At 38.1% G+C, this 15909-nt stretch overlaps 1 protein-coding gene and 1 long non-coding RNA gene across 3 annotated transcripts in view; one reads left to right on the top strand and one right to left on the bottom strand.

The window, feature by feature from the left end:
- Window positions 1–15909, top strand: part of LOC132670756 (uncharacterized) — a 108572-nt gene that overhangs the window by 50170 nt on the left and 42493 nt on the right. The window lies entirely within an intron of this gene.
- GCG (glucagon) lies at window positions 1834–11884 on the bottom strand. 2 transcript variants are annotated; one of them, XM_060621105.2, is made up of 6 exons: window positions 11763–11783; window positions 8406–8506; window positions 6518–6679; window positions 4495–4632; window positions 2996–3139; window positions 1834–2323 (listed from the first exon to the last, which is right to left on the bottom strand). In XM_060621105.2, exons 2-6 carry the CDS (start codon window positions 8495–8497, stop codon window positions 2317–2319), a joined length of 543 nt encoding a protein of 180 aa, XP_060477088.1. In that variant the 5' UTR covers window positions 8498–8506; window positions 11763–11783; the 3' UTR covers window positions 1834–2316. The 2 variants fall into 2 exon arrangements, with proteins under 2 accessions (XP_060477088.1, XP_060477089.1); XM_060621106.2 differs by lacking the exon at window positions 1834–2323 and having other exon boundaries at window positions 2992–3139; window positions 11763–11884.

The following is a 15909-nucleotide window of genomic DNA, read 5'->3' as shown; positions in this document are numbered from 1 at the left end:
ATGAATAAGATGGCATTCCATATCAATAATTACTCTAGGGGCGCCTGGGTGGATCAGTTGGTGAAGCATCTGACTTTGGCTCAGGTCATAATCTCACAGTTTGTGAGTTCGAGTCCCATGTCAGGCTCTATGCTGACAGCTCAGAGCTTGGAGCCTGCTTCAGATTCTGTGTCTCCCTCTCTCTCTGCCCCTCTCCTGCTCGTGCTCTCTCTCTCTCTCTCTCTCTGTCTCTCAAAATTAAATGAGCATTAAAAAAAAATTACTCTAAATGTGAATGGATTGAATTCACCAATCAAAAGGCCTGGAGTAGGTTGAATGGATTAAAAACCATGACCTAACTATATGTTGCCTATAAAAGATTCACTTTAGCTTTAAGGACACACATAGGCTCAAACTGACGGGATGGAAAAAGATATTCCATACAAGTGGAATCCAAAAGAAAGTAGGGGTGGCTGTATTTACATCCGACAAAATAGACTTTAAGCCAAAGCAGTAACAGAAAAGAGGTCATTATATGTTGATAAAGGGGTCAATTCATCAAAAAGATATAACAGTCATAAATATAGACACACCCTACATAAGAGCACCTAAATATATTAAGCAAATACTAACATATCTAAAGGCAGAAATGGATAACAATATAATCATAGTCGTAGTAAGGGACTGTAATACCCAAGTTTCAACAATGGACAGATTATCCAAACCAATAACCAACTAGGAAATGTTGAACTTGAACCATACATTAGACTAAATTAACCTAACAGACATTTCTAGAACATTCCACCCAACAGCAGCAGCATACACATTATTCTCAAGTGCATATAGAACACTTTTCAGAATAGGTCATATGATAGGCCACAAAGCTGGTCTCACCAAATTTAAGAAGATAGAAATCATACCAACTACCAACTATCTTTTCTTACCGCAGTGGTATGAAACTAGAAATCAACAAAGGAGACCTGAGAAGTTTCTAGGCACACATTCATGAACAACCAATAGATCAAAGAAGAAATCCAAAAGGAAATTAAAAAAAAATATTGAAACAAATGAAAATGGAAACATAGCACACCAAAATACAGAGAATGTTGCAAAAGCAGGGGAAGTTTAAAGTGATAAATGTGTGTATTGAGAAAATCAAAAGATCTCAAACAACCTAACTTTACATCTCAAGATCTAGAAAAACAAGAACAATTAAGCCCCAAGTTAGCAGAAGGTAGGAAATAAAAAAGATCAGAGTGGAAATAAATGAAATATAGACCAGAAAAACAATAGCTTTTTTTTTTTTTTTTAAATAAACAAAATTGACTATGAGCATGTGACTCTTCCGGAGATAACTGATACTTAGCTCCAGATGAGATTTGTTTTGCAGCTTAATATTGCTTGATGATTTAATTTTTATTTATTTTTTAAAAAAAATTTTAAATGTTTTTATTTATTTTGAAGGAGAGAGAGAGAGAGCATGAGCGGGGGAGGAGCAGAGAGAGAGGGAGACCCAGAATTCAAAGCAGGCTCCAGGCTCTAAGCTGTCAGCACAGAACCTGGTGCGGAGCCGGATGCGGAGCCAGAACTCACGGACAGCGAGATCATGACCTGAGCCAAAGCCAGACGCTCAACCAACTGAACCACCCAGGCGCCCCAACTGATGATTTAATTTTTAAAGATAAGCCAGAAATCAATACATTTATATATTTTTTCAGGGTTGCCCACAAAGCACGGTGCAGACATTCAAATCGTGAAGCCATGTCTGGGCACCAGATTTGGCTCATGGGCTATGAGCTTAGGAAGAAGGGGTGTTTGGAAGGAGTGGGGTCATGAAGAAGAGAGAAGGCAGACAATGGTAAAGAAGCTTGAAAATTTTATTTATCTACCATTTATATATTGAAAGCAGAGCATTTTTATGACAAATGTTTCAAGAAGGAATTTCTCTTTCCAGTTTCACCACTGTGGCTACTAGTCCTTCCTTTATCTTATCATTACAATGCAGATATGTTGTGATTGAAATAATTTATATGTACAAATTACATCACAGAAAAGTAATTTCATTGCTAAATGTAAGCAGGTTAGGGTACTTCATCCAAAATAAGAAAAGGAGAGAATTCTGCACTTCCACATTTTAAAGCTGGTATTTTAACAACTCTTTGACCATGGTTTATTCCGTTTACAATCTTTGGTCACACAATATTAAAAGAAAAGTTATTTATTAGCATGCAAAGCAATATGGCTTCAGGATACATCTCTTAAATTTACAGAACTTAAAATTTCAAATATTCCATGTGGCTGGCAGGTGATGTGAAGTGATCTTGAACAGTGACATACTTATTTCCTAGAAATTAAAAAAAAAAAGGTAGTGAATTTAACAATAGCTATGACACTTAGATGACACTTAGTAGTTAACTTATCCAGGAAATATTTCAGTGATTTACTTTGATAAAATTTGTTCATCAATCTTTTCATCTTATAAATCCCTTAGTCTTTTCAACTCTTCAAACATTTGCAGAGACGACTTATCCTAAAGTTCCCCTATGATGAAATATAAAGTTTATGAAAAATTATAAAAAGCAATTATAACCTATGAAAATAAGTGGTTAAGTTTTGGTGTTTAAACTTTTACTACTATGCTTATTACAGTAAGGACATAATACCATGTATACTGGTGTTTTCCTATGTGCTAAAATGTCACCATAAATAGCAATTTTTAATATGACATTAATATGCAAATGCCTTAACATCTGCATGTTTCATTCATATCTGTGTTCCTAATGCCTTATCCCTTATTGACACTCAGGAAATGCTTTTTGCAGTAGAGGGGTAAATGAATAAATCTTACTGATGAAAAGTGAATATAATAATGTTTTCTTAAAGGATTCATAATTTTGATTATATACCAAGAGACTAAATAAAGACCCTCTTCCCCACACCGGGAACCACCTGTAGCCTGTGTGATAATAGTTATGAAAGTTTTGATGGTTTTCAGAATTAACTAAAATGGTGTCACCTCTCAGTAATTTTGGTCTGAAGCAGCCAGTTTATAAAGTCCCGGGTGGCAAGATTGTCAAGAACTGTGTTCATCTCATCGGAGAAAGAGCCGTCGGCGTGTCTGCGGCGTAATTCTTCAACAATGGTGACTTCTTCTGGGAAACTGAAGGAATAAGGGCCAAATGAGTGGTTAAAGGTTTTAAGTAAGTGCTTATTGATTGCTTATCCCTGGTAGCATGTGTGAGGGTCACTGAGAAAACAGTAAGTTTCTATTTCCCGGGGGAGGGGCCTGCTATGAAAAGCCTCACAGAAACCTGCATGTGGGCAAGGGAATGATTTAGGTAGGAAAGAGCAGAGTTGGGAACTGAAACCAGACCTAAGGAGTAGCTTCATGCCCTTCTCAATATTCCAGGCTGCTTCGAATATTTTAGTGTATTGGCAGCACAGATGTTATTACTGAGACTAATTCGTCTATAAATCAGAAAAATGTATGATGTCTCGTAAAACTAGTGATTGTCTGAACAGCCTGGCAAAGTACAGGATTAGCCGATTAAAGTTTAGTCCATATAACATTTCCTCTTTGAATGGTTTGCTCTGGCAGGAATTTTTGCGGTACATTAAAACACTACAAAATATCCTCAAGTGTAAGTGACTATTTTACCAATTAGTTTCATCGGTTTGATCATGTTTTAAGTCACTAACAATACTAGTTTCCTTTTGCCTTAAGCTCTCTTTAAGGCTCAGTGAACTTGTTTTAAATCTCACTTAAGAAAAAAAAAAAAGAGTTGAACATGAATTTCCTGCCTCTCATATTTCAAATGTCAATCAAAATGATCAGGAGAAAATGAGATGGTTCAGGAATCTGTTTGGTTGTGGTAAGTTCCAAGAAAGTCCCAAAAGGCTCTAGCTTCATTTTCAACTTTGACAATTTGGTGATTGTCTATATGACAGCCCTATTAAAAAAATGGGCATATCGTTAAATCTATGGCTGTTCCCACGTATCTGTGCTTTGAGGGTCATTTCATTACACATCTTAAATTGTCTTCCTTTTAGTCTTCATCACATTTTTACCTGAATCCTGACACACACACACATATATATATGATCCCATGTGTAAATATTTGCAGTCGGACTTTCTGTTTTCATCATTGTGTCTCCTTTTTCCTTAAACCTAGTTTTCCCAAGACAGTTCTTGTTTAAGCCGGTTGTCTTCGTACAGTTATCAAAAAAGCATTCTACTTGTTATCAAGAGTGTTCTGGATTGACAAATGAATGCCCTAATTACAATGCCACTCTAATAGAGAATAATAATTAATTACAAATGTTATTAATCCTTGCTATCAAAAGTAAAACAGACTAGACTTTTGTAGACTGTCTCCCACCAATATGAGTTATTTCCTCACTTTGTGAGACTATACTAATTGCTTCTGTAATCCAGATCCATATATAGATAACTGTAGTCTAAGTTTTCAGCATCATGCAAAAAAAAAAATGTTAAATAAGAATGTACAGACTTACTCTCGCCTTCCCCGGCCTTTCACCAGCCAAGCAATGAATTCCTTGGCAGCTTGGCCTTCCAAATAAGAACTTACATCACTGGTAAAGGTCCCTTCAGCATGTCTCTCAAATTCATCATGACGTTTGGCAATGTTATTCCTGAACGAAATGTGAAAGTTAAGTTGAAGATCTGTCTCTTTAGCAATATGGTTCTCACCTTTAAACAGTGCAGCCTGGGGTTCAGGATCCTATGTAGAAGGGGCTGAGGGAGATTTGGGAGATGAGGGTAGCCGGGGGATCATCCTGAAGCTACATCAATTACCTGGAGTGAAGGATGATGGGACAGGGCTAGTAACAATGAAAGCGGGCTAAAGCCCCTCCACTCTATCGGCTTACTCATTTTCGGCTCCCCTGCTTGTCTGTGCCATTGATTATTAAAGCTGCATTCACTTCGGTCTCAATATAAGTGGGTTCTGCACCGTGCTGTGCTACTTGCAGGTAAGGCGGCTGTTTGTTATTAGTCCACATGGGGTCAGAGTTAATGCAATGCTTCTAGGGAAAGCCAAGGGCCCTCTCAAAATCCAGCAAAAGGACCACAGGATAATGGACTAAAGGAAACGTGTGATGGGCCAGCAACGAGGAAAGCTAAGAAGAGGGCTCCATTTCACCCTCAAGCATGTGCAGAGTGCTCTGTGTAGGTGGGTGACGAGCCACCCTCAGTTTCCCTGATGTGTGTTACCCCAGAAGGTTTATCTGAAACACACAACAGAAACTGCCTAAGAAAATAATTGTCTCACATTAGTTTACCAAGTTGTAGCATTCTTTTTCTAGAAATGAGGACAGCTGTTTCCATTTTTTTCAAATTTCTGATTTTCCACATTTTACCAAAGGCCTCATCTCTAGTCCTTGGCAGGAACTTTTCCCAGTGTCTCTTCTGGCCATGACCATCATTTCTGTAGCTGTAACTTTCACTTAAGAACTTTTGGTCAATCGCTCTGTCTCTCCTGTTTCTCCTGTTGGCTTGTGTCTACTCTCTTGCTCTCCCTTCCTCTCTCCCTTCTCTTTTCTTTTTTTTTTTAAATGTTTATTTCTTTTTATTTTTAGAGAGAGAGAGCATGAGCAAAGAAGGGGCACAGAGAGAGGGAGAGAGAGAATCCCAAGCAGGCTCCGTGCTGTCAGCAAAGAGCCCAGTGTGGGGCTGGATCTCATGAACAATGAGATCATGACCCGAGCTGGACGCTTAAGCAACTGAGCCACCCAGGCACACCTCTATTCTATCCAGACAAATCTATGCCCTTTCCTGATTTTTAGATTCCTTTAGCTACTTTGTATGCATAACTCCCTTCCCCTTGTGGGCCATCCTCCAAAGAAATTGTGAAATTCCACCATCTCTGTGAAACCCTTGCAGATGATTTCCTCCAGTAGCCTAGATGTAGCAAAAAACCCAACACTGTCAAAGAAAATCCGACATTAAAATGTATGCCTTACGATAGGCTTGTGTTCTTATTTGCCTTCTTCTCTCTTTATGCTGTGCAGCTAGGCTGTAATTTTAAATGTGTATCTTGGATTGTATTCTACAAGAAAAAGACTGCATCTGTTTCCATTCCTTACCATGATTAACTTGGCTAGAGGATACTTTGAATGTGATCACAATCATGAGTTTGAACCCTACAAGGGAATGGTGAATTCGCTGTATCTTTTGGTCAGAAATTAGATTCCTAATCTTGCAGGTTCACAAAAGTCAACTTCTGATTTTAAAGGAAAATGGCCCAAGAGGGTAAATATTGCTAAGACCACAGGTGGGAATATAAAGTCTAAGTCCCATTGGAGGGTAGATAAGGGGACTGAAGGGGTGAGAGGGTGGGACGTTCAAGGAATAATACAAAGGACAGTATCACCAACCTTGAAAATCACCGAAATTGGAAGAGCCTATGTGCACTAAGTGATGAACATGATAAAAAAAAAAAAACCAGTCAGGAGAAATTTTAGACATATTTATGTAATATATTTGTGTGCAAATTTTGGACTAGGTTCAGACTCTTACTTGTTCCTCTTGGTGTTCATCAACCACTGCACGAAATCCTGCGCACGCCTGGAATCCAGATACTTGCTGTAGTCACTGGTGAATGTGCCCTGAGAATGGCGTTTGTCCTCAATCATCTGATCCGGATCATTGAGCGGGTCTGTCTGAGGAGCTGGGAATGATCTGTAAAGAACAGTGATGGGCACAACTAAATCTCTCCCCAAGAGTAGAATCACTTCAATAGTACTTCTCTACAAAATACTGCACCGTATGACGCTGGAAGGCAGGTGCCTTGAGTATTTCAGTGGGTAGTTCGGAGACACCTTGGCTTGCCATGGGAATTCCATAGTTGTATTGGAATTGAATACACTCTGATTCTGAATTCTAGTAATAGATTTTTTCACCTGGCATCTTTTTTTCTGAAATGGGGTTAAATAAATCTTTTTTCACTTAATGCATCTACTCATGATTGTGCTAATAATGACAGAAGAGATCAATGACTTGAATATTTTAAAAGAGTAAAAAATTCCACATCATTTGCTGGGCAGCAGATTTATGTTCCTAATTTTGTTTTGCATATATTCATATAAAAAGTTTAGTTACCTGGGTATATGATAGCTAATGCTGGAAGAAAGACAAACATTCAAAGAAAGACAAAAGAAGTGCATAGGTGGCTCAGTTGATGAAGCATCAAACTCTTGATTTCAGCTCAGGTCATGATCTCATGGTTCATGGGTTTGAACCCCACATAGGGCTCTGCATTGACAAGGTAGAACCTGCTTGAGATGCTCTCTCTGCCCCTCCCCCTCTCATTCTCTCTCTCTCTCTCAAATAGATTAAAAACATTAAAAAAAAGACAAGAAAAAGTGCACTTGGTAATTTGAAACTGTATAGTGGATAGTACGCATGCTAGAAATCAACAGTTCATTGGCATGGTAAATATGGGGAAATATTCAATGTGATTAATACTCAGAAATAGAAATGAGATACTATTTTTACCTGTCAAATTAGTGAAGATTCAATACTGGGGAGGATAGTGTGAGAGAAGTATTTCTATACTGCTGATGGGAATGTGTATGTGTGTGACTTTTCTGGAAAGCAAGTTGGCAAGATAATATAAAAAAATTAGACTCATTCAAAACCCTTTGACATAGTAATTCTACTACTAGAAATCTATCCTCAGAAAATAGTAAGAAGTCTAGGGGGGAAAATGTTATTTGCAGTATTCTTGGTGGGAAAATTTGAAGAATTCTTAAGTGTTCAATGAAGGAGGAATAGCTAAATAAATATTGTACATTTATGAGATGGAATAGAATGCAAGCATTAAAGGTCTTACATATAATAGGTATTTTTAATGATATAAGAAAAAACTAGCAACATAATGCTAAGAGAAAAAAAAAAACATAGTATCTGGAATACGTTTATACACCATACACGTAAGATACAGGAAAGTAATATACCAAATTTCAAAATTATTAACAGTTTTCTCTGAATAATGAAGTTTGAGCACTGGAAACGAAATTGCATGTTTTTAAAATAGTTTCTATCATGAACACATATGACTTTTATAGCTAACAACTAGCCATTATTTTTAAAAAGGACACAAAGTTGGTATGAATCATGAAAATAGTCTATTCTACAGTGTGTAATGAATGTACAGATAGGATCAACTGAAGATTCGAAAGAGCTATAATTTACTGTGTAATAAATTTTCAACATTGCCCACCCCTTTGGGTATGAAACAGCACATACTCTGATCTATACTGCAGAAAAGCGTGTATCACAATGATACCTTGAACATTTGGAAAATGTGCAGAGTCTTTTACTGAGACCTATTCACGAATCATAGTTTTAACAGGCTGTATTCTAACCATAATATCATGTTAGCTAAAGTCTAGAGATTTAATACCTGGATTTCTCCTCTGTGTCTTGAAGGGAACGTTGCCAGCTGCCTTGTACCAGCATTACAAACAATCCGGCCACAAAGTAAATGCTTTTCATTTTTGCTGCCTGTGGGAACACAGAGTCAGGGAGGGGGGTGTGCGGGTGGGGGGAGACAGGCAACCACATTTAAACCTGTCCAATTAGATTAGTTCAATTTTAACTAAGTAAATATTACAAATAGCAAGTATAAGCTAGTCATCAACTTTACTCTGATTATATTTCCTGCTTCATTTCAGATAGTAGATTATATTTTTCCCCAGATTTGGGGGGTGACAAAAAAGGATACAAAAGATATGTTCCACCCAATTAAAAAAAAAAGCTATGTACCACCAACTAAGCTCTTTCATTAGTGTAGGACACTTGTGTTAATGATCAGAAGGCTCATTTCCAGACTTGAAATTAAAAATGTCCATGATAAACATTTAAAATATCTACTGTAGATGATATGCTACATATGGTTAGCCTGAATGGCACTTTATCCATAATGCCACCCCCTTCACTATCAGTCTGGCTTTCAATTAATAGTCCTTCACTTCCAAGCATTTACATTATACTGCATTTCAACCATCTTAAAGCAGCCTCAGGCTACAACTTGGCATACCAGCTGTCGGTTCAGATGTATTATTCATTTATATTTTAAATAGTGTAACTTGGTCTAGACTTTGTAATTATAAAGCGGCCAACAGATTTGAGGTATTTTAGGGTGCTTTGACCTGTTCTAAATTAAAGGGAAAAATCATTTTAAAGACAAGCAATTTGCAACAAAAACTAATGCTTCTGGCAACTTGAACAATCACAACCAAGAAACTAAGAGATCACTGTCATAAAGAAAATTAATGCTTGCTTCTGAAGTCTTGGAAGTCCCCAGGTTGTTTTATAATTGGACTTAGTCCAGGATACGTCATTCACTGCTACTGACACCCTAGGCTTGGTTGTGGGATACACCTGGTTGCTTGTCTTCGTATCTCAAGCAGATGCCCTGTGAAGCCATTGGATGCCAAGGACCTGATGATGCAGTGTGGACGGGATGGGGATCAATATGAATGTGAGCAGCATGACCCCACAGGGCACGCTTCTCTATTTACCGAATGGAACCTTTGAGTCCAGTATTGGTCATGGGCTTCTCTCTGCTACCTTTAAGACCGACCGTGTTTACTTTGAGAAGTGGGGATTTCAATCCATGTTTGATTATGCTTATCCGTAAATGATTTGAATGAGTACTTTTGGCAAATGGCATTTGGTTTGAAATAAGGATTTTATAAATATTAACATTTTAAACTATCAATCTTTTCTTGAACATCCTAGCCATATTTACTATCTGTCTTTGGCACTAAAACACACAGACTATAGTACCTGCAGTGGTATTTTTTTTTTCTTTGAAATACTGTCTTTTTAGATTAAGTGGTCAGTTAGACAAAGTAACACATTAGGAATTACAGGTTCATCCTTCTTCATTCATCAGTATTAAGTTCCTCATCTGGCATTTCGCTCTGGGTCAGTTCATCTAGTTGGCAAACTTAGGAAACTTTGTCACCTACGCAAGTTGTGTCTTCTGAGTATAATTCTCAATTGTAAATTCATACTTTGGGGAATTTTTAAAAAAATTATGGTGGCAAGCATTTCTTTTTAGGATTGCCCCACTGTTAAAAGTCAATGTTGTCCTAGGGGCGCCAGGGTGGCTCAGGTGGTTAAGTGTCTGACTCTTGATCTCAGCTCGTGTCATGATCTCAGGGTTCATGAGTTTCAGCCCTGCATTTAGGCTCTGTGCTGACAGTGAGGAACCTGCTTGTGAATTCTCTCTCTCTCTCTCCCTCTCTCTGCCCCTCCCCTGCTCATGCGTGCTCTCTCTCTCTCTCAGGATAAATAAATAAACATTAAAAAATATTTTTAAAAAGTTGGTTTAGTCCTAAATAATTCCTTCTACGCAAAGATCCAAAAAATATTTTCTAGTATGTTTTACAGAGGCAGATTTAGAACAGGTGGGATTTTGCCACTGTGGGAACTGAAAGAGAAGCAACTGTAGGGAAGTGAGTATCTTCAGTCCTCTACAGTCAACAAAATGAGTTCTACTGAAAAAGGAACTGATTTTTAAGATGTCAGTTATTCATTTAGTGGAAGCCTATGGAATTGTGAACATTTGAAGAATCAGATTAATTGTTTGAATACCATTACCGAGAAAGCAAATATTTACGTTATTTTAGCTCCACCTCCTGCTCAATAAGAGAAGAATTTTAATTACCCCCCTTCAGGCAGTCTAAGGAGAGAATCTGCAGTTTTTTTAAAGAACCACATATTGCCATTCAAATTCAAAGGAAAATATAGTAACGATAGTATTCTTTGTGTAGGAAGCCTTTTAGAAAGATTAACCTTAGACCTAGGTAAGGTGACATTATAGCATATCCCTAAATATATTGGTGTTGTAGGCCAAATAAGTCCTTTTCAAACCGGTTGGCTCATTTCCTCTGCTAAGTCCTTCGTGCACATGGCAAAAACACACGCCTTGATCATTTTCTCCTTTGAGGATCTTTGTAAAATTGTTCTTTGTCCTTAAGTTAAATGGGTACTTTAGAACACCTTGTTTTTTTCTGAAGAGACTTACTAAATTTCCTTTCAGGATGTGGACATTTTAGATATATTATTTATTATTATTGGTCTTCAATCCCTGGGAGGTAATTATTCATCAGTGGTTTTACTCAGTTCCATCCAAAGACTTCTTAATAACTGACTGTATTTTTTTCTGCACCAAATATGCTATGTCTCATTTACAGTGAACTGATTTCACGGACGTTGATTTTTTGATAGACTTATCAGAAATTTGAATATTTGAAGGATGATGTTGACTCTGTTCTTTTGGAAAGCCATAAGTTTTCATTGGTAAGGAGCAATTGCTGTTATAGCGTCTCTAATGGACACATTTCTGCTGAATTTAAAAGGCGCCTTCTGTTCAAAGTAGTATATACATTTATCAAACCCTAGCAAAATATTTATTTTTCAAAATGTTAACCATTTACTTTTAAAATGCAGTCCTCATAACTGTTAAATCTTACAAGGACATTGATTTGAATCTTTGTTTTTCTTTCTATTTTATATCTTTAAATTGAATTATCTATCCAATGCACTTTTCAGCTTCATTATGTTGAAATAAATATATGTAAATGCGTTTTATATCACTTTTTCATCTCGATTCCGCCCCCTGTATTATGATTAATAAAGTATAAGATGAAAGAACAGCACTTAATTCATAATACTTTGCCCCATAAAAATACTCAACTGTACCCCAAACAAGATTTACAATCTTGCAATCACTCCCGATTCGTCTTACCTTCTGACACTTGACTGGAACAGAGCAGGTGGAGAGAGAGCGAACCCTCTTTTCGGAACTTTGGATGTGTGTGTCCTGAGCCCTGTACTTCTGCAGCACAGTGCACTGTATTTATATACTCTCAGCGTTGTTTAGACTCACAGATATTACGCTGACAGTATAAATTTCTCATCTGTAAATAATGAGTTTTTGTTACAAACGATTTCACTCGCCTACTCACTTTGCTCATCTGCATTCTAAGCTTATATTGGGTGGGACCTCGGAGACCAGGAAACTTTTTATTTACTCTCTTGCTTTTTTTTTGTTGTTGTTGGGAATGGAAAGGGCAGTTTGGAAATTCACCCTTCACCCTCAGTCAGGCATGAAAATCACTTAAGTACTCTAAAGTGAATTTTGATGCCGAAGACAAAAAACCCATGAAATTACACAGACTATGGCTAACCTCACTTTGAGCAGGGCCTCATTTGGGGGTCTTACAAGTCCTCCCGCTTGTTGTTTAGTTATGATGCATTCATCTGAATGCAATAATCGGTTCATTCTATCATCTACCCAAGTAATAAATCATTTGCTCGACACATACTTAATCAGAATTTTCTCATCCCCACCCTACGAAATTTATTTGTACTATTTTCTAGAGGAATTTTTTTAAAACATCGATTAAGACCTAATGTGTCCTGTTGTGGTAAATTGGATTCAGGCAGAAAGGATACAGCAAAATGAGGATTAAACATCCAAGATAGGTAATGATAATAAGACAGGAACTAGTATTTCTTTTTTCTTCTAATGGATATATAAAGACTAACTGTTGATGAGAGACCCGGACACTAATTCACAAAAGAGAAAATGTGAGGAAAACTGTTGAGATGAGATGCATATTGTCACATTTCCTGAGCTTTGTGACCCACCACTTGGGACTTTAAAGATATACAGGATTTAGCAGACACGAGTCTGGTCACTTTAGAGAAAGAGAGAAATGTGAAGTGACCTGGACAGGTGGCATGAGAACAGTGTCAATGTAATTAGATTTTAGTCTGGCTGCTATCAACAAGCTGTGTGACTGTGGTCAAGTCACATCCTTTCTTTGTGCCTCAGCTTCCTCATTTGTAAAATAAGAGGGTTGGTTAAATGACTGTTGTGAAATAAAAATGTGATTCCATATGACAAAATCATTGCACCATTTCCTAGCTAGATTCCAATATTTGAACACCATCAAGTGCATGCCAAAGCTAATGACTTCTACAGAAGTAAATCGTGGAAGCAGCTGGAGAAACATTCCCAGGGAACTTAAACTGTTTGATCACGGTTTGGACCCACTATTTGATGTAAAGCCAGTTAACGGCCACAGAGATCAGTTCTATGTGAAATTGGGAGACCTCAGGAAAGGGGTTTGTACTGGTGATTACCGATGGTATAAAGCCTTGCTAATCAAAGTGTGGTCCAAAAACCAGCATCACCTAGGAGCGAGCTGGCTAGAAATGCAGACTCTCAGGCCCAAGTCCAGACTTACCCAGTAAGAATTTGCATTTTGTCAAGATTCCCAGGCAATTAATATGCATATTAAAGTTTGAGATGCTTGGTTGTATAAAATACCCATCTCATTTTCTTCACCTTCTTCTCGGTGTGTGCTGGTATTTTCACCTGAGGACTACTTCTTAGCACCACCAGCAGAGGGGGTGAAAGAGCAGAGAAAGGTGGCCTTCCTCAGGACACGTGGAATAACACTTATAAATACAGTAATGGCTTGAAAGTGTGGATTAGTTTACTTCTCTCTTACCTCAGTCCTCATGAGTACATTGACTATACATTCAGTTCTATTTTTTGTCTTTGCCTATTTGAACAGATGTCTCTTCATCCCTCTGTGTTGGCCTCCTTTTCAGGTGTTACCTGTTTGTGGAGCAGTCCTAAGAAGGGGGCTCTGTGGATGATGTATATAAAATCCTTAATGCGGTCCCTGGCTTTGTTCTTTTCCAATATCTCTCAATATCTTACTACATAACTTGTTTCCCTCCACCGCATTTGCTTTCTGTTATTTCAGAAGTGCCTATGCCAAGTTCTTTCAGGAAATTTCCTCTAGCTTCATCTCCAGCCCTCCAACACTGATTCTGGGCTGTCCCCAACACCATAATAATAAGCATTCTGAAAATGCAGAAGCGTTATGAGCCTCATTGTATAGGGCTCTGCTCTCCTACCTAGCAGGGGCAGAGCAGGCTCCCTAATGGACATTGTATTATCAGAAAATAAGACAAACATCAAGTGCAACGTGGACTTGTGGATCTTCTTCCAATGACTGTCCCAACGCCAGCCTCTACGTGGCCTTCAATTCCCATTGTTGCAGTTATTCAGTTATTCATATGTAAGGCAGAGAAAGCGGTGTCCTTGTATTTATATGACTAGTGCTAAATAGCTTATCTAGGAGCAGGGAAATTCTGGGGTATGCCATCTAGAGTTCTGCCATCAGACTATATGGGAGGTGCCTGGTGGCTGCCAGGGTGCATTGCCACATAATAGCTATGATATACTTTCCTGAAAGGTCAACTTGACTTGGTATATGTAATATAAAACATAATTATTGTATGGAGTAGAGTACAAAAATGTACATCAAGTTTTAAAGTAAAGTAAGGTATTTATTCAAAGATTTCTTGCTTTCTTTATGATGATTAAGACCAGGGATAACTTTTATGGGCCTAAAACCTATGCTGTTGCATTAAGCCATATGTTTAGAGAGCCCCATGCTTGGCTTAATACTCTGCTCTCATCATCTTGAAGTTCTTAATGACTTTTGATCAAGGGCTCTGCACTTAAAAAATTTTTTTTAATGTTTATTCTATTTTTGACAGAGAGACAGAGCATGAGCAGGGGAGGGGCAGAGAGAGAGGAGACACAGAATCTGAAGCAGGCTCCAGGCTCCGAGCTGTCAGCACAGAGCCCGACGCGGGGCTCGAGCTCACAGACTGCAAGATCGTGACCTGAGCTGAAGTCGGAGGCTCAATCAACTGAGCCACCCAGGCACCCCAAGGGTTCTGCATTTTTATTTTGCACTTGGCCTCACAAATTATGTATCGAATTCTTCTTAGGACCTCACCTGACAAAATCATGGAGTATGGGAATTTTGCATGTTGATTTTCCTCAGCTGTTCCAAATGGTTGGGTTGCGATATTTGGGAATGGAAAGGATCTAGGTTCATGGTATTACCCTGGTAGCAAGACTATGGGCAAAGGGAATTCTCTTGCATTGCTGATGGGAGTGCATCATGTTACAAAATGTAGGCAAAATTTGACAATATTACAAAATACAAATACCTATAACCCTTGGCCTAGTAAGGCTCATGCATCATTCTGAAAATTTGTCCCGATTTTATTCCTACACACACACACACACACACACACACACATATATATAATGATGTGGGTACAAGATTCTTCATTGTGGCATTGTGTATAACAGTAACAAGTCGGAGACAATCCAAGGAGCCATCAATAGAGCAGAATTCAGAAAAAAAACAAGAAGAAGCTCTTTATTCACCAATGTAGACTCTAAGATATGTTGTTAGGTGGAAATAGGGAAGTACATTATAGATACGTAGTAGGCCACTTTTGTGTTAGGAGAGAGAATGGGACAAATATATGTTTATTTACTCATCACTGCATTTAAAATAACTGGAAGGGGGCGCCTGGGTGGCTCAGTCGGTTGGGTGTCCAACTTCGGCTCAGGTCATGATCTCGTGGTCTGTGAGTTCGAGCCCCGCGTCGGGCTCTGTGCTGACAGCTCAGAGCCTGGAGCCTGTTTCGGATTCTGTGTCTCCCTCTCTCTCTGACCTTCCCCTATTCATGCTCTGTCTCTCTCTGTCTCAAAAATGAATAAATGTTAAAAAAAATTAAAAAAATTAAAATAACTGGAAGAATGCACAAGAAACTAATGGAAGCCCTTACCCGTAGGAGGCAGCAAGAAACAATCAGGTAGACAGAAATACAATGCCAAGAATACTTCTCAACGTATACTTGTTACACTGTGGGGTTTTTTTGTTTACTTGATTTAATGATCCTACTCAAAATAACAAAAAAAAAAAATTCAATTTAAAAAGAAGTGACAGTGCAACCACTTTGGGAAAAGATTAAACTTTAAAACTAAATAAACAACTACCCTTTAC

This window comes from Panthera onca, chromosome C1 (assembly GCF_046562875.1).
Source record: "Panthera onca isolate mPanOnc1 chromosome C1, mPanOnc1 haplotype 2, whole genome shotgun sequence".
Taxonomy (NCBI): domain Eukaryota; kingdom Metazoa; phylum Chordata; class Mammalia; order Carnivora; family Felidae; genus Panthera; species Panthera onca.
Note: the sequence above shows the minus strand (reverse complement) of the source record. Positions and strands in the feature narration are given on the sequence as shown.